The sequence below is a fragment of the Adiantum capillus-veneris genome, chromosome 12 (genome assembly GCF_014529385.1).
Source record: "Adiantum capillus-veneris isolate H3 chromosome 12, ASM1452938v2, whole genome shotgun sequence".
Classification (NCBI taxonomy): domain Eukaryota; kingdom Viridiplantae; phylum Streptophyta; class Polypodiopsida; order Polypodiales; family Pteridaceae; genus Adiantum; species Adiantum capillus-veneris.
This window is the reverse complement of record NC_140942.1, coordinates 105,120,946-105,144,255: the sequence shown is the minus strand read 5'-3', so window position 1 is coordinate 105,144,255 and position 23,310 is coordinate 105,120,946. Positions and strand designations below refer to the sequence as shown.

The following is a 23,310-nucleotide window of genomic DNA, read 5'->3' as shown; positions in this document are numbered from 1 at the left end:
TATGTGGGAAGTGAAATGGCCAAGCTCGATGAAGATATTCACTCGGAAGGTGTTGTGGGTCACTATCCCAATGGGGAATAAGATTCTTGCTAGAGAGATTAGAGCTAACACTTACTCTGGGTGTAAAGCAACTTGAGAGGATCCTTCCTTGTGGGGTCATCCCACCAAAAACTACAAATGGGTACAAAGGGTGTGGAAGATACTCTTCTTTAGGAATGGTTTGGTTATGGAAGGGAGAAGATTTTAGAACCAAGCAATTCTGCGTGCACACAAATTTACCAGATACTAATATTTGAAGCAGATTTGGAAAGCCCAAAACCTTTGGGTCTTTGAGAGAAACTTTGGGGTAGCTCAATTCAATGATATCGTGCATGAAACATTGAACTTATATATTTAATAAGGGTTAGCTATGCAAGTGAAATAATGGAAACATGCGCTAAATTACATTGGCAGCTTGGACGGTGCCTGCTAGGATAATACAAACCACTGATCTTCAACTGGATCTATTGGATAAGAAAAAAAACAGGGTCTCTTGCTTATTAATAGTAAAACTCCCTTTTGGAAATATTGTCCCCTAAAGGCACAGGTAGTGCTTGAGGTTCAATGTACATTCTTTATTGGGTATATGATGCATGAATTTAGGGGTTAAAGAATCAGAAGGAGAAACACACATGCCTTTGTATAGAGTATGTCCTTATCAATACGACAACAGTTAAGTCCTCCACCAAAGGTATTAAGCATGATGATCAAACCCACAACATTGGTTTGTGGAGGCTTAAGAAAATTGATAATTAGCCTTCAAATGGAGCTCAATAAGATTTAGTTGAAGGTCATGTAGCACTAGAACTCTCCCAATCAATAACATTCTAACTGAGCTCCAATATCAGCTTTTGAAATAGAAACTCATGCGCGTGTCGCACTAAGGTACTCACCACAATCTCTTTTGCTTGTGGCTTGCCATACCACTGGAGTTTAGTTAAAAGGCTACCCGACTTCACTAATCGAGTTAGCAACTCATAAGGCCCTCACTTTTCACATTGGGTTTAATTAAAAGGCTACCCCACTTTACTACCACTTTTCCAAGCGATAAGAGTTCAGAAACCATCATGAAAATTCTATGGCACTTTTTGGCATGCAAGTCGCAATGGCCTTAGTGTTTGGTTGGTCTTTTTAGCTTTGGAGAAAAGGAAGTGATGGTTGTAAGTGGACACCTTCAAATCATTGTTTTCTTTTCAATGTTAAATCTTGAAGTTAAAAAAACCAAAACAATTCTCTTTACTTTTGCGCTCATTTTTTGAGCCCCCCCCCCCACCCCCCCAAAAAAAAAAAAAAAAACCCTTTCATTATTCCTTCCTCTCTCTCTCACACACACACACACACACACACATCCTTAACAATACCTTTGTTTATTTTTGGGGAGGCAAGGAGGTTGAAAATCTACCAGAGGGGGCAAGCCAGCCCTACTGGCATGGCCGCCAATGCCCGTCCAGTGTGACACCCGCCTAAGAAAAATAATGAGGAGGATGCGTGGACTTGACTCCTGGGACTTGGGTGGTGGTGGGGGGTAGGTGCCAACTGCTCTTAAATGCAAGGAGAACTGACAATGTCGACTCTCGAGTCCATTAAACCTCGACGAGTTTTTTATCAGCGGCTTCGACAGTACACGGCATCACGCAGCCGTTGCAGAAGATCAAGGTAAACTTTTCTGCCATTCTGTATCTCAATGCAAAACTGGGTGAAGTTTTCTCTTGTCCCACGCTTTGGCCCGAGTAGAGTATGAGCTCGTCCAAATGGGTTTCAACTTGTGGCAGTAGTTTAGCGTTCATCATGTTAACACGGGCTGCTTAAGTTGCAACAGCCTATATAGATGGTCCACATACCCTGGGGGGTTGGGTGGTTTCGTGAACAAACTGGTCAAAGTCGGGAGTCGTAAGAGGAAGATGCTGTGATGGATCACCTCAATCGGCCGCACATCCGTGTTGCATCCTATATTGTTGGAACCTCTCTCAAGCTGACAAGTAGGTGTCACATGGGTTCATTGAGGGGCCCAATATGCACTGGAAGCATAGTAGCCTTTGCCCCAGTTTGTGGACTGTATTTGAAAAGTTCTATGGGTTATAGCCTGACCTATTAAGTGTCTGTATGGAACTATACAGCTAGTCCTTTCCTTCCCTCGCCGGTCATGAGCAAAATCGAAAGTAGTGTCAAGTCAAATAAAGCTTCTCTAAGATTGGACATCAAGGAAAATTAAGTGTGTTTGTTTTCTTTCCTTCCTTCATAACTGTCTTTATGACAGATATAAAGGAACTAAGATTTTGTATGTGACATTCCTTACATGTACATCTAGACATCGACACCAAGTATGTTTCATTAATCTTTGGTGATTCTTCTGCTAGGGATTGACATTTCTTTATTATCTTTTGTTGATAGGTATTTTTCTCTTCACACATGTGTCACACATCCATCTATGTACCTATGTGTAGAATAGTCAGGTCTGCTGTGGAGAACCAAGCTCCAAGAGTAACATTCTCAACTGCATCGTGGGTTACTGCAAGCAGCAAGATACTCCGATTTCTTAGAAGGGAAAGCAGTACTGGGCTGCTTCCTACTTGCTCTAAGAGACAGCTCTTTAGCTAATTGTGAAAACATAGTCTATAGGGGAACAAGACGTTTTCAGCTTCTGAACATTTTTAAAGGCATCTTTTAATATAGATGAATGGAGGGCTAGAATTGGCATCCTTCTCTTGGTTGACAATGTTTAACTATGAGAGCATGCAATTTTGATTTGGATACATTGTTGGTGTGGATTTTTGCGTCCGAAAAGAACTGCATGTGTTCATGCCATTCATATGGTATTTGAACTTGTTTTGGATGTATTGTAGGTGTGAATTTTAGCATCCAAAAAGAACTGCCATGTGTTCATGCCATTTATATGGTATTCAAACTTGTTTTGAATGCATTGTAGCTGTGAATTTTTGCATCCAAAAAGAACTGCCATGTCTATATGTTATTTATATGGTGTTCAAACGTGTTTTATATTTGTGGTCTACATTTTGAAACCAGTTTTTACATGCAAGGCAAACAAATGCAAACTCTTCAATGTTTGAGATTTTTGCATTTATGGTCTTGATTTTTTTCTTGCCTGCTTCCCTCTTCCCCATATTTATCTTGTCTTTTCGTGTTAATCCACCCACAACAGCACCGGTCACGCGCACATTGGCTTTGTGTGCCATGTGGACATGCTAAACCTACTTTTAGAGCTGAGTTTTGAAAGAGCATAGAGGATTTTGTACTGGAAGGTTAGTGAGCTTGTAGATAAGGCGTGCATGTCTGGACGAGTCGATTAGATCAAGTTTTTGCCATTCAGAATCCTCTTTGCATGCATGGTTTGTACACATCTTTGATAGCTGTTCTTACACTTTGGTGGCATCCGGCAACACTAGCATGTAGTGCTAGGTAATAATGCTCCCTAAGTTTTATTCATAAGATATTCTCTCATTTTGGTCCACCAAGTGTGGAACACTTGGCTATTAAATTTTTTGTTATCTTTTTCTCCCTTTTTCCCTACAGAAGTGGTCTTAACGACCTTTTTGGAGACACTCTTTGAGGTGTTATTTTGTAGCCTCTTTCCAATGGCAAAAGAATTATATTATCCCCAAAAATAAGTATGCCATACATGTCCATGCTATATTATGCTTGTTTGAAGTATTTTTATGGAGAGAGAGAATGTATTGAGCCTAATGAGAGAAGTTATTACCCTTGAAGCTTTATTTGTGAATGACTTCTTGGAAGATCTTTGCTTTGATGTAGACAAGCCTCGAGTTGAGATTTTGGGTCCCTATGGGACTCTGCCCTTGTGCAGAGAATTATCGTTTATAGCTCCGTGGGACAGTGTCCTTGTGATCATCCAAGGCAACTAGTGGCACAAGGGATTTAACCCATGTACATAACTACACTTGGGGATTGAGCTAGAGATAAGAGAATCAAGCTAATTAATAATGCTAATTAGACTAGTGGATTGGCAAAGCACCGACTTTATTAAGGCTTTGATACCAATTGCTAGGTACAGAGCTGTGGAGGATTGAGTAAAGTATTATTCATGATTAACAATCATAAGTGCATACACAAGAGAATGGATGTTAACACCTTCAATCTGAGCACTTTGAGCTTCCCAAAAGCTCGCTTGTTGCTTTGAGCTATGAAGTTAGTATTGTGTTGATCCAGTACGGAAAGCAACTATTCTACCTTGCTTCATCTCGACGAGGTTCCGTGCGAGAGCGAGAGCCTTGAAACCCTTGCAACCTTTGCTTGTTGGTTATGTGAGAGAGGCCCCTTGTAGTGGCCTTAGGGTACTCGGGCGCCCTCACACTCACCAAATGTGAAAAAACCTTGAAGTTTCCATGGTGGGAGTGTACAACAACGCACACACACACACAAAGAAAAATGAATGAAATGTTATATTAAATGTCTTCAAAAGGCCAAAGTGTTATGAGACCAAACTGATACAATCTTGGTGGATCTAATCCAATGTCTAGGTACAAAAATAAAAATAAAAATGAAGTAAAATGAAAGACTAAAATCATCATCATCAATGCTCGTGGCAACGGGCGTTGTCTGAGAAAGTATTGCATTGGTCGTTGAAGAGCTTCCTTCGTCAATGTTTGCCTCTGTAAATAGTCGTACTGGGCGTCTCCCATGTCGTGCTAGAATAGTTCTGATCCTCTAATGGAGCCTCAGTCAATGTCGTGGTCGCCCTCGTAGACGTGGACGTCTAGCTCGCCCGAGCTCAATGGCTCTATCAACTAATATACCTCTGGTATGGGTGGGCTGTGAAGTTTGTTGGGAAGCATGCTCGTCTGGTAGCCGAGTCTCTACTTTAAAGAAGTCAGTGATCTCCCTCTATGAATGTCTCCATTGCCTGATCTCCTCAAGAGACTTTCCGTGTGTTTGCGCAGCTCTAGTAAAAACAACCCGAGGTATCTCTGATCCTGATATCTCATGACTCTAGCCAACAGTCCAAATCCCTCTCTGAATAGACAATGAAAGCGGCCTTGTATCTCATAGTATAGCAGACAATGACAAATGTGGTGTAACTTTGTCTCTGGCTCTATATGACACAACTGGCATATTCTGGGCTCTGTTGATACTCTCCTAAATCTGCCAGTTTCTATCTCTAGCTGATGCGATGATGTGAGCATCTGATCAATAGCACATCGTATCCCATAGGATAAATGAGTGTCTATATAGGCCGGTCTGATCACATATCCATCCTCTGTTAGTTGGAGAAGATGCTCTCTATAGAAAGCGCTCAATTTCTTGTATCGGTTGTATCCATGTGCTCTTGGTATCAAGCTGAATCAAATCCTGACGTTTGAGTCTACTGACCTCTATTTGTGTGAGAGATAGTGAGGGTGCATCCAAGGAGTATTGAAATGGAGGCAGTCTATCCATGCTGAAACCATGATGTCATCTGTCCATACCAGCATGCTGTATCCCCCTATAGCGCTAGCTGTCGAGATGACTCAAGGGCTAGTCGAGCATCTCTGTCTTTGGGGAGGTCCCATAAATTATACATGAAGGATACTGATCTAGTAAGTGCCTCGACCACGAGGAGGGGGGGGGGGGGGGGGCGCAGCTAGCTTGGCTTGAATAATCTCATGTGGCATCGAGGCCTTAGCTCGAATCATCCGAGAGATCATAGAGGCCTCTCCATCCATCTCCATCTATCAATGCTACCAAATCTATCGTGGTTAGAGAGAGAGAGAGAGAGAGAGAGAGAGAGAGAGAGAGAGAGAGAGAGAGAGAGAGAGAGAGAGAGAGAGAGAGAGAGAGAGAGAGAGAGAGAGAGAAATGAAATGAAATGTTATATTAAACGTCTTCAAAAGGCCAAAATGACCTAGGAAACCAAACTGATACAATCCTTGTGGATCTAATCCAGTGTCTGGGTACGAAAATAAAATAAAGTTAAGTGAAGGACTAAAACTAAAAGACTCAAATCGTGCTTGAAAATCATCATCATCTTCATCCATGCTCGAGGATGCCCGACATCGAGCGTTGTCTGAGAAAGTACTGCATCGGTCGCTGAAGAGCTTCGTCAATGTCTGCCTCTGTAAAGAATCGTACTGGGCGTCTCCCATGTCGTGCTAGAATAGTCTTGATTCTCTGGTGGAGCCTCCGTTGATGTCGTGGTTGCCCTTGTAGATGTGGGCATCTAGCTCTCCCGAGCTCAGTGGCTCTGTACACTAATATACCTTTGGTAGAAGTGGGCACTGAAGTCGGCTGCGAAGCATGTTCATCCGGTTGTTGAGTCCTTGCTCTAAAGAAGTCAGTAATCTCCCTCTGTGAATGTCTCCCACTACCTGGTCTCCTCAAGAGACTTTCCCTGTATTTGTACAGCTCTAGCAAAAACAACCCGAGGCATCTCTGATCCTGATATCTCATTACTCTAGCCAACAGTCCAAAGCCCTCTTTGAATAGACAGTGGAAGTGGCCTCGTATCTCGTAGTATACCGGACAATGACAAATGTGATGTAACTCTGTCTTTGGCTCTATATGACATAACTAGCATATCCTGGCTTCTGCTGGTACTCTCCTAAATTTGCTAGTCTCGATCTCTAGCTGATGCGATGATGTGTGCACTGACCAATAGCACATCGTATCCATAGGATAAATGAGTGTCCATATAGGCCGGTCTGATCACATATCCATCCTCTGCTAGTTGGAGGAGATTCTCTCTATAGAAAGCCATCTTCGTGCCCAACTCTTGTACCGGTTGTATCCATGTGCTTTTGGTATCTAGTTGAATCAAATCCTGACGAATGAATCTAGTCTCCAGCCATATGAGAGAAATGAAGCCGTGTGACTGAAACCATGATGTCATTTGCCCATACCAACATGCTGTGTCCCCTTGTAGTGCTAGTGGGTAAAAGGCATAAACAAGAATGGTATCCGTATTAGTTCCCAACTGTTAAGTACTCTACCCTCGAGGAAAGAGTGGGAAATGTGCACCTCCGATCATATACCACATGCCAAAAGAAAGTCCAAGCTGCGACGGAAGTCCAAGGAAGGGAACAATGAGAGGCTATTATGGAACTATATGTCCGATGATGAGGAACCAAAGAACTGCACTAACCACCATATAGAATGATGATCTGCAAACTATATCTGAAGGAACTTCATTGGAACTGAAAGTGAAACTGTAACGGATCTGTCTGGAACACCACTCGAGAGAATATCACCTCACTCTCATAGTGAATCGGAACAAACATCCAGCAGAATGGAAACACATCAATACTGAGACTGCAGCTAACATGACAAGATCAAAGGAAGAACCTGCTCCCAAGCTCTGCATGAGAAGAACAGGGTGCGGCTCAAGCACACCATCCAAAACCGCAAGAAATGGGCAAGGGAAACCTAGGACTGAAAGACACCATGCGTGGTACTCCGCTGAATAGAGCACCGGTAGTCGACTGAAGATAATAACCTAGAAGCTCCCTCTGAAAGAGAAGTATCCTCAATAGTACGCTTTGAGGTAGCAAGTGACTCAACCCACGTCAGAATAGAGCAAACACTGATACTGAAAGCTCAAGAGCTAAAGTTGAGAACTCCCCCAAAGATGGGAAGTCCCCCTCCCGCTCAATCTTGGGAAAAGAGAATAAGTACCACCAGAAAGAAATCTGAGACAACGTGGAGTAAAACTGCTTCCTCTGAAAATGAATAGCAAAGCTGAATAGCAAAGCTTGAATGTCATGAAACTCGAGACTCAAAGAGAATCACACCACCGGTAAACTCGGATGCGAAGAACAGGAAGACCTAAAAGGTGGTTACCTGAGGATCATGTTTGCCAAAGAAGCCGTAAGGGTCCAAATAGACCTAGCCGGAAGTGGAACTTCCATCGTGAGATGGAAAATGAAAATATCAACTGAATCATCAGCGTCCTACCCAAAGGATAGGAAGCTCCGTTGACAATTATAAGAAAGACGTGTATTTGCAAAAGGCAAAGCAAATCTGCCAATCCATTTTCTCGAAGAAAACACAGGCATAGAAAGCTCCTCCACAAGGGATGAAGAAGATCCTACTGCTGTCCAAACACTCCTCTTTGAAGAAGAAGCCGGAAATGAGTAGCTCCCCCATTGGATCCAACAACGGCATGCTTGCTCTCCTTGCGGAAAAGCACGATAACATGACTCCATCTAGGATTACTAAGGCAATCCAGCATTGCTACACATCCTAGAGTCTCCATCGGATTCCTCTCAGTGAAGAGAGGTCGGGGTAATCAAGGGTAAAGGTGGGGAAGTCGTAAACGAAGATCCAAGGCCTCCAGATACCCAAAGCTGCCCCAAGCTTGGAGAAAACCAGGAAAAAAACAGCAAGCTTCTTCTCCCTCAATTATGTCCATGACCGCACCAGATCAGCCATATCCGAGCACTCAGGTGGTAACACCATAGAGCTCTGATACCATGTCAAAGGTGGCAGCAGAAGATGCAATGAGGACAAGACACGGCTCGTGATCCGGTGGGTACCTCGACTCCTATCTAGAACACTTGCAATGCCAAACACATGAACAAGGCACACCTGTGGAGAAGAGAGATCTGTCACGTGTACATCTAACCCTATGTGCATGTGGACAAGCTACTTCATGACAAGGTTTCAATTAGCTTAGCTTAGGAAGTGTTCTCGCACCTTTGTGAGTTTGTTCATAGACCGTGCATACCCAGGCACTTAGAGTAGATGCATATCCTCTGGTTGCACACAACATGATCATCAGCATTACCATCAGATTCCATCAGGAGCATTTTACAGTGCACAGAACCTATTTTCCCTATTTTAGCCATTTTCACTTATTATTAATAAGTAACTTTGTTGGGAAACTGGATAGGGCAAATTGGCTAAGGATATATATAAGAAAAGCTGCCAAGCATCTACCAGTGCACCTTCTCAGCAAGACCCTTGGCGGAACAACTTAACGTTTTCAGCCATCAAGAAAAGCCGAGCGTTTTCAGCATTTGAGATCAGCCCCAGCGTTTCGCAGATTGCAGATCATGCCTTGCGATAGCAGATCACAGCAGATTCCCTAGCGTTTTTGCAGCAAGACAGCAGATCAGCCTAGCGTTTTTGGAACAGCAAATCAGCTTAGTGTTTTGCAGATTCCCGGCGACAAGAGTATCATTACATCAGCGTTTTGCATTTCGAGCAGTTAGATTCCATACCGCAGCCCCCAAACCTCGCAGATCTCACCTTCCCACATTAGATCCTCGCCGCACGATCAAATCAGCCAGCGTTTGCAGATTCAGCCCGCTATTCGCAGATTTCAGCATTTGTGTTTTTAGCGCATCATCGTCACCGCCGTCATCACCGACATAGAGTCAAAATTCAGTAGATACAAGATTTGCAGATTTCAGCCCCTAGCGTTTTCAGTTTTCAGCCCCCGTCTCGTCGTCGACATCGTCGGCAAGACCATTGTAGAGATTTGTGCAATCAATAGCAAAGACTTCTATCGCCATCGAGAGAGGGGCCCTTGGAGGAGGGTTTGACAACTTTTCTGGTGTTGTATTCTTCTCTCTCTATCTCTGAGCCTGAGCACCTTCATTCGCAGTGTTTACCACTTGTTTGTGATCATTTGCACTCTCTCACTAAGGGAACGGAAGGCTCTCCCGTACGTAAGTAAAAGGAATCCTTGAGCAAAGTTCGGAGCACTCATCTTGAGCAAAGTTCAACATTCACTTCCGCTGCACCTTACATTGGTATCAGAGCTTTGAGAGTGTTCTGTATCACTCAAGGAAAGAACCGCATAATTTGTTTTTGCTTGTGGCGGTCGCACGTAACCCAAGTCCACTTGGGCGTGTCGATTCCTAATCGTGTTTTTGAAGAGTGATAGGAATCCCAAGAAAGAAGGGCTTGTCCAACCTCCCCTTGTTCCTTTTTTCACTCATTGAGAAGGGCTTGACCGTGCACTTCGCGGTCGGCCAATCGACGTGAGGTGGGAAAAAGCAACCTTGGTGTGAGCGCAAGGCGTGCCAAGGGGTGCGCCCGCAGGGAAGAGTAGAGCTCGGGTAAGAGAAGATCCTTCTCTAACATAGATTGCAAGCTAAAGAGGAACCTCAAGAACTCAAGACCCTCAAGAACCACAAGAACCCAAGTTCCTTGTGAACTTAAGAACCCCAGACTTCAGTGTATGGTCATCACCCGAAGCAGAATGGATACTTTGCATGGAGGTGATGAGCATGGAAGTGGCGAAGAAGAATTTTCCCCACTAGCAGGTTTTTCCGACCCTCCCATCTCCCCATCTACGCCAACCATTGCACCAAATCCTATGGAGGCTTTGGTCAAGACAATGATGGACATGATGATACGACAAGAAGCGCAATGCGTCGCCTTCGAGCGTGAGCGTGAAGAAAGAATGGCAGCCTTCGAGCGTGAGCGTGAGTAAGCGCTTGGCGGCCGAAGAAAGAAAAGCAGAATTGAATCGCGAGCGCAAAGAAAGAAAGGCCGACTCGGAGCATGAGTGTGAGTAAGCGTGCTTGGTGGCCGAAGCGAACAGGGTAGCCTTGGAGCGTGAGCAAGCACGCTTGGGGACTGAAGAAAGAAAGGTAGCTATTGAGCTTGAGCGTGAGCAAACACGCGAAGCCCATCGAGTGGCGGTCGAATACAGACGAGCGGCCTTGGAGTTAGAGCGTGAGGCATAGAGAGACCAACGCATGCAAGAGTTGGTCCTACAGGTACTCACCTCGAAAATCGAGCCAGCCAAAGATGTTGGTGGTTCATCAAGTGGCGCAAGCCGAGATTCGGACTCCAACAACCCCGTCACCGAGAAGTTGACGTTCGGTAAGTATGAGGGTAAGATGGATGCTACTATTATTCATTCTTGGTTGCATCAATTTAATGCTTACTTTGCGATAACTAAGAAGACAGGAAATAGCAAGGTTTTAACGGCAGCCATGTACCTTGCCGGAGATGCTATTAATTGGTACCACGCATGGCAATTTGGCCGCGCCTAGAGGCAGTTGATGAAGATGTGCCCCTTGCTTTCAATTGGGCCGACTTCCCGGACAAGCTCAAGGCACGGTTAATGCCACCCCAATACCTAGCATGATTGAAGGACGATTGGCGCGGTCTCAAGCAAAATGGTATGCCAATTATGTCTTTCTCTAATCGTGTTTTGCAGCTCGACACCCAATTACGCAAATCGGATGCTGAGCGCAAGGAGGCATTCCTTTATGGATTGGACGAGTATATCAAGTTTGATGTCAAGGTACCCGATCCAATCGATCTCAACAAGGCGGTAGCGACTGCTCTCGCACAAGAGATGAAGCACAATAAGGGAAAGCCTAAGGAAAACAAGACTTCTCCAAGTACCACTCAGACTTCTCAGAACCCTCAGAATGGTAAGAATGGTAAAAACTGTAACTCTTCTAACCAATCTTTCTCTAGTCTCTAAGAAAAGAACTCACAAAATGAATCTAAGGGTAAAGCTAACACAATTGCCAAACCTAAGCTCACCCCAGATAAAAAAGCAGCATAAGAAATTTTAGGAGGATACATCACGTCAGAAGAACAAAGCATTTATTCTAAGGAAGGTCGATGTTATCATTGTCACGTCAAGGGTCATATAAAGAAAACATGTCCTAAGATTGAATCTAACGAATCTAAAGAACCCACAGAATCCACATCCTTTGTTAATGCCATAAATGAGAACCCGAGTTTGACCCAAGTTTCTCATGATCCTCCCATTGATGAGTCTCTCATTAAGTGTTATGGTCATGTAAAGGGTCAGCGTTTTGTCATATTGTTTGATCCAGGAAGTATGCATGATGTGATAAGTGACTCTTGTCGAAAGAGCCCGCTTGGAGGTTAGCAAGACATCTCCTTTCGAGGTGTCAGGCTTCGCTCCCGGTATGGACTCTCTCATCATGCAAGAGTGCCTTGATGTGTTGTTCGCTGTTCAACAAGCGTCCTTCCGCAGAAAATTTGTAGTATCTCCTCTCACAGGATGTGATACGCTTTTAGGCATTCGATGGTTTCGTGAGCATAAATGTAACAAACTTGGACACTCCAAGTCAAGATTCTACGGCGACGCAACAGAGATTCACTTCAAAACAATTCACAGTTCACAATTGATTCGACACGGCCCGGTGGAGTTCCATGCCTAGAGATATTGGCCCCAAAGATTGGGGCCCCTTTCGGTATTTCTTTTTGTATTAATCTGCAACTCAAAGTACAAGGAGTGGGAGTGGTCTCACTCTCAGACTCTGCGTCCGGATGCTCTGAGAAGTGGGGGCCAAGCCACTTATTTATTCATTACAAGGGATGCCAAAAGCAGAGCCCCAAAAGCTGCCCTTAAAAAAAAAAATATTTAAATATAAAGCAAAGCTTCTCAAAAGCTTATCAAAACATTGCGTAGAGTTTTTCCTTCAGCCTTGCGTAGAAAAAGCAATTCCGCATAGCCTGTCGTACGCAACTGCCACGTCAGCTTGAATTCCCGCCGCAAAACGTGGAAATGCTGTACAATGGCCACGTGGCACTGCGGCCGGTCTGTTGCTAGCCGGGGCGGGTGTGTGTGTATAGTGGGGCAGCCATGTCACCAGTTTGTGACATACCCCCCTCTTGAAAGCATTGTAATCGCCCTCGATTACGCGTGCAAAAACAGAAAGAGGCCATAAACTATCTTAGTAGACACTGACTGTTAGTATCGACGCACTAGGAACACACATCTAGCATATGTACCAATCGACTAAAACAAAATTTGAAACAAAATCTCAAAATAATGGTTATTCTCGTTGCATAAGAGTGGATTACTATCTTGCATGCTCCCAAATTCTTCCAGATGCATGTTTCTTGCTACTATCATCTATCATCTATGCAAAATTAACAAGAGCTTCCAAAAACATTAATTTTTCACATGCTGAAATTTTTACAAGAGCCCTAATTTGCTTTTGAAAACCCTATTTTTTTTCAAAGTTATTGGAATAAAAATCTGTTTGCGTCAATGCGTAGGGCTCATCGAGAGGATCAACTTTGACTTTTGTTGCACATCCAAATTATGAATTGTTGAAGAGATTTTTAAAGGCTTGTGTAACTCAAATTTACATCAAAAAGCATATTTTTAGAGCTTTTTACGGCAAAAAGGAACTCCTATTTCTTCTCCTCCTTCGTCTCTTGTCATTTCGTCTTCATCCACTCCATAGCTTCCATCTAAAGGTCTATGTAGGATTGATTTTCTCGTCAGAACGACACACGATTGATGCAAGAACCGCAAAGTTTTTCTTCCATCTTTCTCTCCATGTATTGAGCACGTGTCTCCTCTGAATGCTTTTGGGTTAGTGAATTCCCCCCTTCTCTGTCGTGATCTATGTATTAAGTTAATGAGGTCCTTTTAGTTTTAGATTGCCGATTTAAGGATGAGAGAGCATTTTTGAAACCTCGTTAATTTTGGGTGTTCGATATCATGTGAGGTTTTTTCTGATAATTATGCAGTTGGAGAGTTGTGAGGATTGAAAGTGGGTTCTTCATTAAGTATTCCGAGCTATAGGCAGGCAATTAGAAGAGGGGGAGGGAGTTTTATCCATAGTTATTAGGAATGGGAAATTAGAATGCGGACCGGCAACGGCCATGAAATGCCATTCCTTGTCACGGATACTCATGCTTGAAACACGGAACGGGAACCTAGGACGGGAATGGGGAATGGAAACTTGAAAATGGCCATTCCCTGTAACTATGGAACTTTTATCATCGGATTTCATCACTGTGTAATATCACTATTATTATGCTTGATGTGTTGTGCTTTGCGCAACTGATGAACAATGGCTTATCAATATTAGGGTCATAACGAATGTGTGCTTGAATAATCACATCCTCTGGAGTCTTAGGATCTTGTGTCTTGACCTACTTTTTAATAAAACCATGAACTTGTTGAAAGCGATGCAACCCATCTAGTTTTAAAATAACATCCTGGCAATGAGAAATGTATTGGTTCAATGATCGATGCTTTTGCATTGAACAAGAATCTCAATTTGACCAATTCTGGTCCTTCTTGTTGGTAGGAAAGCGATGGTGGTTGCTTGTGTAGATAAAGATGACGCCATACCGGCTTGTAGAATCGGTAATTGGGCGTGGTATAGAGAAGAAGTTTCCTCTACTCCCTACACGTTGTTTTGAGCCAAATCTTGCATGGTTTGGTGTAACTTGACCTGCTGCGTGGTGTGCGTAAAGGACCTTGCCCATGTTGCACTTACGGGAGATTGGGGAGGGAGAGAGATCCATGCAAGACATGCGCCCCCCCCCGCCCCCGCCCCCGCGCGAGAGCTTGATACCAATGCCAGAATTTGATACCGCTGTCAGGCCCCTAGCCAATAGTGGTCAATGGCATAGGCAATTCTCCCCTCAAACCTTCATATAGGCTTTGTATGTATAGGGCCCCCATGTATGCCATCTTGAAGCCTTGCTCCCTAAGACCCTTCTCCTGACATCCCCAATGCTTATATAGACAAAAATTGGCAAAAACCAAAGTGTGCTATATAGCACTAGACTGCAAAGTTCTTTCTTGGAGAAATTGCCATATCACAATTTACAAAACCTTCACAAAAGGACAAATTTATGTGTGTAGAGAAATGAAAATTATGAGAAGACCAAGCTCACCGGAGGTTATGTTGCCCAGCGAAAGGAATCTCATTAAAGATCACCTCGATTTGAGAATGTGAGCGAGGAGGATGATGGAGACGCTACCCAGGCTATTGAAGCCTGCTTTGACACCAATTGTTGGAAGCACAACACAAGCTTGCTCTGATGCAATCGTTGAATGCACACACAAAGCTTGGAGACAAAAGAGAAGCTCACGGGCTTACAACATAGGAAGTGTTATTACTTGTGCCTTTAAATCTTTTTAGCATGATGTAGGTATGCACACACACACCCACATTTATCGAGATTCATGTATACTCATGTATAGATGTTTACAATGTTTTATGCACATTTTTGAAGGCTCAAGTGAAAGCTAGATACCCACTATTTTTTGATTGTAAATTACATAGTACTAGAGGGAAGCCTTGATATGAAGTGGAACCCCAGAATTTGCATGGCACGCGCTCGCGTGCGCACACACACACACACACACACACATGGAAAGTGCACACACACACACACAGATGGAAAGTGCATACACACCCACATACACATGGAAAGCTCACACCCTTACACACACACACATGGAAAGCGCATACACACCCATATACACATGAAAAGCTCCCCCCCCCCCCCCCCCCCCCCCCCCCCAACACACACACACACACACAAAGCGCGCACACACCCATATACACACGGAAAGCGTGTACACACCCATATACGCATGGAAAGCCCACACACACACACACACACACACACATTCCTCAGATTTGAGTCTCGAATTTAGGATAGTTTTTAGCAACTAAATGAAGTTCAGTGAATAGTTTGTCACATCACAAAGCAGGAAGTTAGAGCACTGAAGCCTCAGTTGTGGTTCTTTGTAGGGATCCTTTCATCCTATTGCTGGAGGTTATTTACCATCTGCATGTGCCTAAGTTTCTACATGGGCATCATGCTCTCCCTTGACCGGCAGAAACAGGGGGAATGATGCTGAACAATCTTGGATGGAGTTGGGCAAATGCATTGATATTTTTATGGATTTCTTTTCTACGTCAAACTGTTGAGGATACAGTCCAGTATGACAGGGTCAAATATGGTAGTGCATGCTTCTTTTCTAACTCGGAATTTTTTTTTACAATTCTTTTGTGCAATGCTACTCGAACATATATTCTGTTCGTTTGCTTGAATAGTCTGCTTTGATTATGAATCAGCAAGGTACTCTGATGAGGAAAAGATTGTGTATCTGGAGACCATCTCAGTCTTTCTGCCTATTTACATACTTGTTAAATCTGCCCACAACCTAGCACTTTTGTTTTCGCATCTGCCCGATTTGTTCTACTTACATAGTGTGGGAGCAATATGTCATATTCCACGAGACACAGGCATGACCATTGGACATTTTGGTTTGTCTCATAGGCCAATTTTTCCTTTCGTAGATGTTAATAGGATCTTACTCCCCCCACCTACCCCCCTTCTCTCTCTCTCTCTCTCTCTCTCTCACACACACACACACACACACACACACTCTCTCTCTCTCTCTCTCTCTCTCTCTCTTTTTTTGTAAATCAGTTTGATTATTTACTAGTGGGAAACCTTGAGGCGAGGAAAACCCACCGAAAAGATCATATACAAGGGGGAAAACATAGAACTATTCGGCTGTACATTATGGTTATAAGCATTCATAGGAAAGCTGATGTATCTCTGCGGTGATATCACCAACTTCCAAGGCGAACCGTAACGATTTCCTAAGAGAAAGCTTGAAGAACGGGAAGGGATCTGCATGAGCGCGATGGAACATATAAGCATTACGCTGACGCCATAGTGCCCAGCAAGCCCAATATTTGATCCACATAAAGAAGACTGCAAATTGTTGTATTGTCTGCGAGAAAATGCCAAACACCCAAAACCTTTTGTGGATGACCATCCCTAGAAAACAGAGGCGCATACAAGCCGACACACGGCGAAGGAAGTCTCTAGTGATGCGGCAATCCCACAACAAGTGGCAAACATTCTCTTCCGCAGTCGAGCAACGGATACAAGAAGAAGGGCAGATGTGTCGTGCCCTAAGAAAAGTGCCGACCGGAAGCACTCCCAGCAAACAGCGCCAAAGAAACAGTCGCTCCTTCAAAGGTAAGTGCCTTTTCCACAAGGCAGAGAGAAGCTTCCTCCACCAGAGATCAGATTTGTGCATGTGCCAAAGGGCATTACAATGATCAACAAGCCAAGGTTGCGGCAAAAGAAGAGCATAAACTCAAAAATATCTCGAAAAGGTATTTCCCGAAGATTCCAATCAAACATGCGATCACCGTCAGGCAGAGGTGCAATGGGTAAAAAATCAAGCAACATGTGCTGAAGCTCTTTCCAAAACTGACGGTAATGCATGCCTAATCAAAAATGGCGAGCGGCGAAAGGGAACTCAAAAGTGTATCCGTCCGCATCAACCACATCGCCAACCACATGAATGCCACGACGAGAGAAAATAAGCCTGGCGTGGCGAGCGGTCAACCAAAGTAAGAGAAAATGCCCGGCTCCAATGCAGACTCTCCAAACGAAGCGAATCACCTTCGTGCTGAGCATTCCATGATAGATGGATCGTAACATCTTTCCAAGCAGAAACCAAAGAGGAAGCAAGAGGACATCCAAGAAGCAAGAGGACATCCAAATACCACCTCCCAAATAGATGATTGCCAATGGCCAAATGAGGAAGTAACCACATGCTGACTTAGGTATGCAAACATAAGAGTCCAAGGTTGAATTTGTTACGCAAGCGTAGGCTACAACATAGCTTTCCTAGCAAGAACATGCCTGCGCAAATCCTAGATATAAAGACTACCAGCACGTTTAGGAGTGCAAAGCTTCTCCCTTGACATCAAGCGCAAGCCTTTCTTGTAAGCATGAGTTCGCCACAAATGGGACAAAATGACTGACATGAGAGAGTCTAGACAATGACGAGGTTAGTGTATCAGCGGCAAAAAAAACTGAACATATGCCATCAGGATACATTGAACGATTCATAGATGAACATGCAATGGCCAAGTGGATAACTTCCAGTAATGCAATTTGACATTCAAGCGTTGCATAACCCAATCCACTTTTTGAGAGTGAGTGACATTCCATCCAATTGGATATCCCAAATGTCTGGTAATCACATTCAGAGACTGTCACAAGACGGGCACCACGTGCCAACGGAAAAGAACAGATTGAACAGACTTTTAGCACTTCAATAATGATTGAACTGAAAAGAGAGAGAGAGAGAGAGAGAGAGAGAGAGAGAGAGAGAGAGAGAGAGAGAGAGAGAGAGAGCACACGCGACACAGAGTGGCAGAATTCCACCCCAGACAGTATTGGCCCCAAACCTTGGTGCCCCTTTCGGTATTTCTTTCTATTACTTGAACTTAGTACAATGCTGGTACTCGCGCTTTGCACCTTCACCCAAAAGAGTAGTCAGAGACTGATCCCTCTGCACTTATTAAAAGGCCCTTGGCCTTGAAAACCAGTTTACATGAAAAGCTTGAAACTCAAAAGCAACTGGCTCAAAAGTTGGCGTTGAAAAGTGCCCATCGTAAATCACAGAAATTTGTACAGGTTGCCACGCAAGCAAGTCAGTGTAAAATCAAGGAATTTCGTACAGGCTACCACGTGGCACTGTCAATGCAAATCGCGGGTGTCTGTACAGCTGCCATGTCATCATCTTTTACGCACCTCTATGTGCGTGCAAGCGGGTCTTGCTTTATTTTTAATCTCTTTAGGTTCCTGGGTCCCATCGGACGGGGTCCCAGAAGTAGACCCACTCGACGAGGATCTGTAAGTTGGTGAGAACTTCAACTTCTTCTGTTGCTTCTAGGGTTTAGTCCCCTCGGCCGGGATCTGCAAGTCGGCTCCATTCTTCAATGGCTTGACACGTCAGCAATTTGTGACCGAGACACAATCTCACCCGGCCACAATAGACTATGCCAATCGCAAGCACGAAGTGGCAAAAGCTTTGATTTACAAAAGTTGACTTTAAGACCAGCCGCAATGCCAAACAAATCCAAAGCTTCCATAATCACTTGGACATCAGTCTGCTGATTACGAGGCATAAACAACGAGTCATCCGCATAAGCCTGATCTATAAAGGTACGACCCGAGGGTAATTGCAAACCATGAAGACGCTCAACAGAGGTCAAGTGATCAAGATACATCAACAGGGGGTGAGTGGAAATAGCATACAATAAAGCAGTGAAGGGGCAACCTTGCCTAACCGAACAGCCAAGAGGTCAAGAGTCCGTTAATTCACCTTCCAGGATCCCTATAGTCGTACAAGAAATGAACCACATTGGCCATTTGGGACCAAACCCTAGGCACCTCATCCTGGCCGCAATGAAGTCCCACTGCACAGTGTCAAAGGTCTTTTCAATATCAACTTGCATAACCATCACACCTTGCTGAGTGTACTTAGCATACTCCATGCCAATCATAACATTAGCCAAATTGTCCATGATCTGGCTGCGTGGAATGAAACCGTACTGAGGCTGATGATCCCTGTAAATAGATGGTCCTTAATGCGGTGCACCAACATTTTAGCCAATATCTTGTAAACCACCGGCATCAAAGTAATAGGGCGCCAATGACGGAATTGCTCGCAAAGCGCTTGCTTAGGCAACACTTTAAGGAAACCTTCTTTCCAAGAAAGTGGCAATCAAGTAAGATCTTCATCTTTTAACTTTGTTTCATATTGTGGAAGTGGAGCGACATGACAACGGTGCTTAAACTCATGTTTGACTTTACAAGTAAAATCCTTGCTCATATGGACGGTAATGAGAAACGAGTGTGACCATGTAGGAATCAAATTCTCAGGCCGAGGTCTTATTTTCCATATCATATCTATGTGGTACTTAGACGAAAGTTTGACCTTAAAGAGATTTTGTCAAACAACTTTGAAATTAGTATCCAAACCACTATCAAACAAGCTCAATCGACACCCAAACAAGGTCAAACAGGTTCAAATTAGATAAAACAAGTTCATTCACGTTTGTAAATGGGTATGTTAGTTACCCTTGTAGGGTAGCATGCTCAAAAATCTACATACAAAGTTTTTCATGTGGTTAACCATACAAGAAGGGTATGGGCTGCCCCTATGGAGTATCATAATACAATTGATATTTCTTTTGACAACCCATGTTTGGGAATGTGCAATTAATGCATTAAAAAACATGGCCCATATTATGGTGTTTTGATGATGTGGCAAGGTTTCTCTGAGACTAAGGTTCCCCATGTGAGGAGCTTGCATAAAGACTATTGTTTATGGATTGTTACCTCTGTATAGAGACCTCCATAGTATGGTGTACATTTTGAATCTCTTGTTTTTACTACGCATATGTGCGCTTGTCATTCACTGGTGGTACAGTGGCGGCCTATGTCGCTTGCAGCACCTTGGAAATAGTTTTTAATGGAGTGTTGACTACGATAGCATGGGTATGATTGTGTTTGTTGTTGAGTGCTAACCTTATGTTGCAGTGTTTGCCATATATGGCACATAAAAATTGATGGACTTTGCTTAATAGTCTTGATTTTATTCTACGGTTGTAACAGGCTTGGACACTCCAAGCGAGAGTTCTGCAACAATGTAATGTGTAGCGGAAGTGAATGATGGTGTATGGCTGAGGATGAGTGATCAGTGATGATCAAGGTTCCTTTTACTGACAGGAAGGGAGAGCCTTCCTTAACTTAGTGAGAGAATGTGCAATGACCAAAACAAGAGAGTGGAATGCAAATTATGAGTGAGTGCAAAAGAGTGCTAGAGAGAGAGAGAAGAGACGACACTAGATGGGGTCCCAAACCCCCCTTAGAGGGCCCCCCTCTCTATTGCTAGAGAGGTATTTGCTTTAGATTGCACAAAGTTTGGTACAATGCTTCTAGATGCTGTGGTCCTTGACGACAACGATGTCGACAATGACGATGGTGTCGATGACGACGACGATGTCGACGACGACGACGATGTCGACGATGACGACGTCAAGGCTGAAATCTGAAAATGCTAAGATCCGAGGCTGAGGATCTGCTATTGCTGCGAGGCAAGGGCTGATCTGCTACCGCCGAGGCTTGCAAGGACTGAGAGTTTTGGGCTGAAAACAGAAAACGCTGGCTGATCTGTGCTGAATCTGCAAAACGCTGGCTGGTGTTTGCTGGAAACTGAAAACACTAGGCTGAAATGGGTGCTAGGGTCATGACGGCGAGGATCTGCAATGGATGCTGCGGATTCACATGAGCATCTCGCTCGTTGCTGTTGCTCTAGCTCGCTATCGCCATCGCCAATCCCCCCAGCTCCCCCTCGCACTGCCCTGACCCTACCAGCCGTGCCTCGTCCCCCCCCGTGTTGCCTACCCATTGCGCGCTGCCCTGAGCTGTCCGCCTGCCCCTCACTCCCCCCCTCCTCACGTTGCCCACATTCCCCCACTCCCACCTCGTGCTCCCTTCGGTGTTGGTTCACAACGACACCGACTCGCCTTGTCGCTTCTTTTCGTTCGCATCGACGCCCTCGACTCCCCTTCCCTCGCCTTCGCAACAGTAGACTCAGATGGAGGATTTTGCTCCGCCACAGAGGGACTTCACTAAAAGCCCCCTTGCTCGACCACGCAGAACCCACCATCCGACTTGCTCTTTCGCCAAAAAGCAAAGCAAGCTTAGAGGTAAGGTGTCTCGCCTTCAAGCCACTTCTGTTATCTGCAAGATTCTCGGCATCAGACTCAACAGAGGGGAGGTGCGTGATCTCCTCCAAGCCCGCCTTCTCAGAGATGTGGGCAAGATCGTCGATGTTCAGCTTCTTGGATGTGGCTACTACTAGATAGAGTTTGAGACTCGAGATGGCATCCAAGGTCATTGCGATGAGCCCCCTGGCCATCTGAGCAGCTCATGCTCACTTTCGATAGTGGCGCCACGGTTTCGATCTAGCAACCGATGTTCTTGTCGAGGAGACAGACCTTCCCATCTCGATCTGTTTCTGCGGCTTGAGGAGAGAGTACCTTCCGCTCCTGTCCAGGATTGGCTCAGATATTGGGACCGTCATGGGGACACCTTGTACGGTAGTCTCAGAAGCTGCCAAGGCAGTTGGCATCCCCACAGTATGTGTTCTGGTGCGGGACACTGACACCCTTCTGAAGGTCATTCTACTACCTCGAGTGAGTGGTGGTTGGCTCCGCCAGAGCGTTGAGTATTCGGGCCTTCCGAATCAGTGTTTCATTTGTCGACAGATGGGCCTTCTTGCGAAGGCTTGTCCATGGAGGAGGCCCCGACCTTTACCTCAGACTCAACCCCAACCTACTAGGGCTGGCGAGCAGTAGCAGAGAGAGTTACAGGGTACTCAGGTAGCCTCACCCTCTGAGCCTGGGGCTCAGGCAGAGGAGGGCTGGCAGCAAGTTCGTGATTAACGTCGACAGGGGCCACCACCTCAGCCTAGCCCTCTGGGTGGTCGCCAAGTTTCAGGCCAGCAGCAGTGGGTTCCCAAAGGGAACCGTTTTGACCCTCTTCAACAAGACGAGGGTCCTGCTCCTCCCTCCATCTCAGCCTCTCCTCCCCCCGAGTTCCCCTCTGTCCCTCCTTCCCCCCCCCCTCGGCCTCCTTCCTCCTCCCCGTCTCCCCCCTCTCCTTCCGTCGCTCCGCACCCCCCCCACTCCTCCATCCCCCACTACCCCTCCGCTTCCTCCTCTCCTTTCGCTCCTACCCCGCAGCCGACCCATGGGGTAGGACCTTCCTCGGCTGCTAGGAGATCTCTTGGCAGTGCTTTTGCCACGAGTCTCTTGGCGAGAGAGGGACAACCTTTCTTGCGAACCCCCCTTCTAGTGTAGACTTCTCCCTTTGCAGCAGTTCCTCGTGGACTTACGAGCTTCGACATTTGTCGTAGGTGGGACTTCTTCGCCTATGATTTCACTCGGTCTCTCGACGACCCTTCACCAGACTTTGAGGCAGTTTGCTTCAGAGTCCATGTACTGTTCCTTGCAACTAGAGGGATAGAGGCCCTGGGCACAGCGGTTGGCTTCTCTTTTACCCTATGTCGTAGGGACCAGTCTGAGTGGACGTTGGAATCAGTGATGGAGCGGCTGCAAGCACAGGCCCTCGAGTTCTCTCACCACATGGGAGACCTGGGGGTTACAGACCTGGTACAGACTTTGTGGCCGTTGGCCAAGTTCTCAGTGACACCTCCAGACTCGACAGGATGTAGACACATTGTGGTACACTTCTTTACTGACACACAGAGCCCACCATGCTATGTATACATACATGAGGACTCTTGGACAGACGAGGTTGCCTTGCGCACGACAGACTCTTCTTGGGCCTAAGCCAGACTGTGAGGATTAGTGGTGCTAATCCTATAATTAAGACTTGAAACTTCATACTTAAGATCAAAATGAGACTCAAGACACTGAATGTGTGTTTGATTGCTTGAATGAATGCTTTAAAACTGAGAACAATAGGCTCCTTATATAGGAAATGAAGAGACACAAATGAAAAGACATGTCTCATGGTGAAGAGACGTGACTTTAGACGTAAAGACACATCCTTTCGGCGAAGAGTTGCAACCATTGGACGAAGAGTCGCAACCATATAGCGAAGGGGTGTGACCAGTCGTCGAAGGAGTGTGGCTTTTGGCGAAGAGGCATGTCTCTTGAGCGAAGGGTCGTGACCATCCAAGCGTAGGGGTTCTCCTTGGCATGGCAC

General features: G+C 45.1%; 1 protein-coding gene across 3 annotated transcripts in view; it reads left to right on the top strand.

The window, feature by feature from the left end:
* Nucleotides 1-1,501: 1,501 nt before the first annotated feature.
* LOC147446258 (calmodulin-binding receptor-like cytoplasmic kinase 2) overlaps nucleotides 1,502-23,310 on the top strand; it is a 57,289-nt gene continuing 35,480 nt past the window's right edge. The window contains exons 1-2 of one of the 3 annotated variants that reach the window (XM_086525524.1): nucleotides 1,502-1,695; nucleotides 15,501-15,712. In XM_086525524.1, coding sequence (XP_086381650.1) covers nucleotides 15,601-15,712 — 112 coding nt within the window. In that variant the 5' untranslated portion in view covers nucleotides 1,502-1,695; nucleotides 15,501-15,600. Of the gene's footprint in view, nucleotides 1,696-1,793; nucleotides 2,019-15,500; nucleotides 15,713-23,310 lie in introns of those variants that run through there. The other 2 variants (XM_086525522.1, XM_086525523.1) reach the window with 2 other exon arrangements.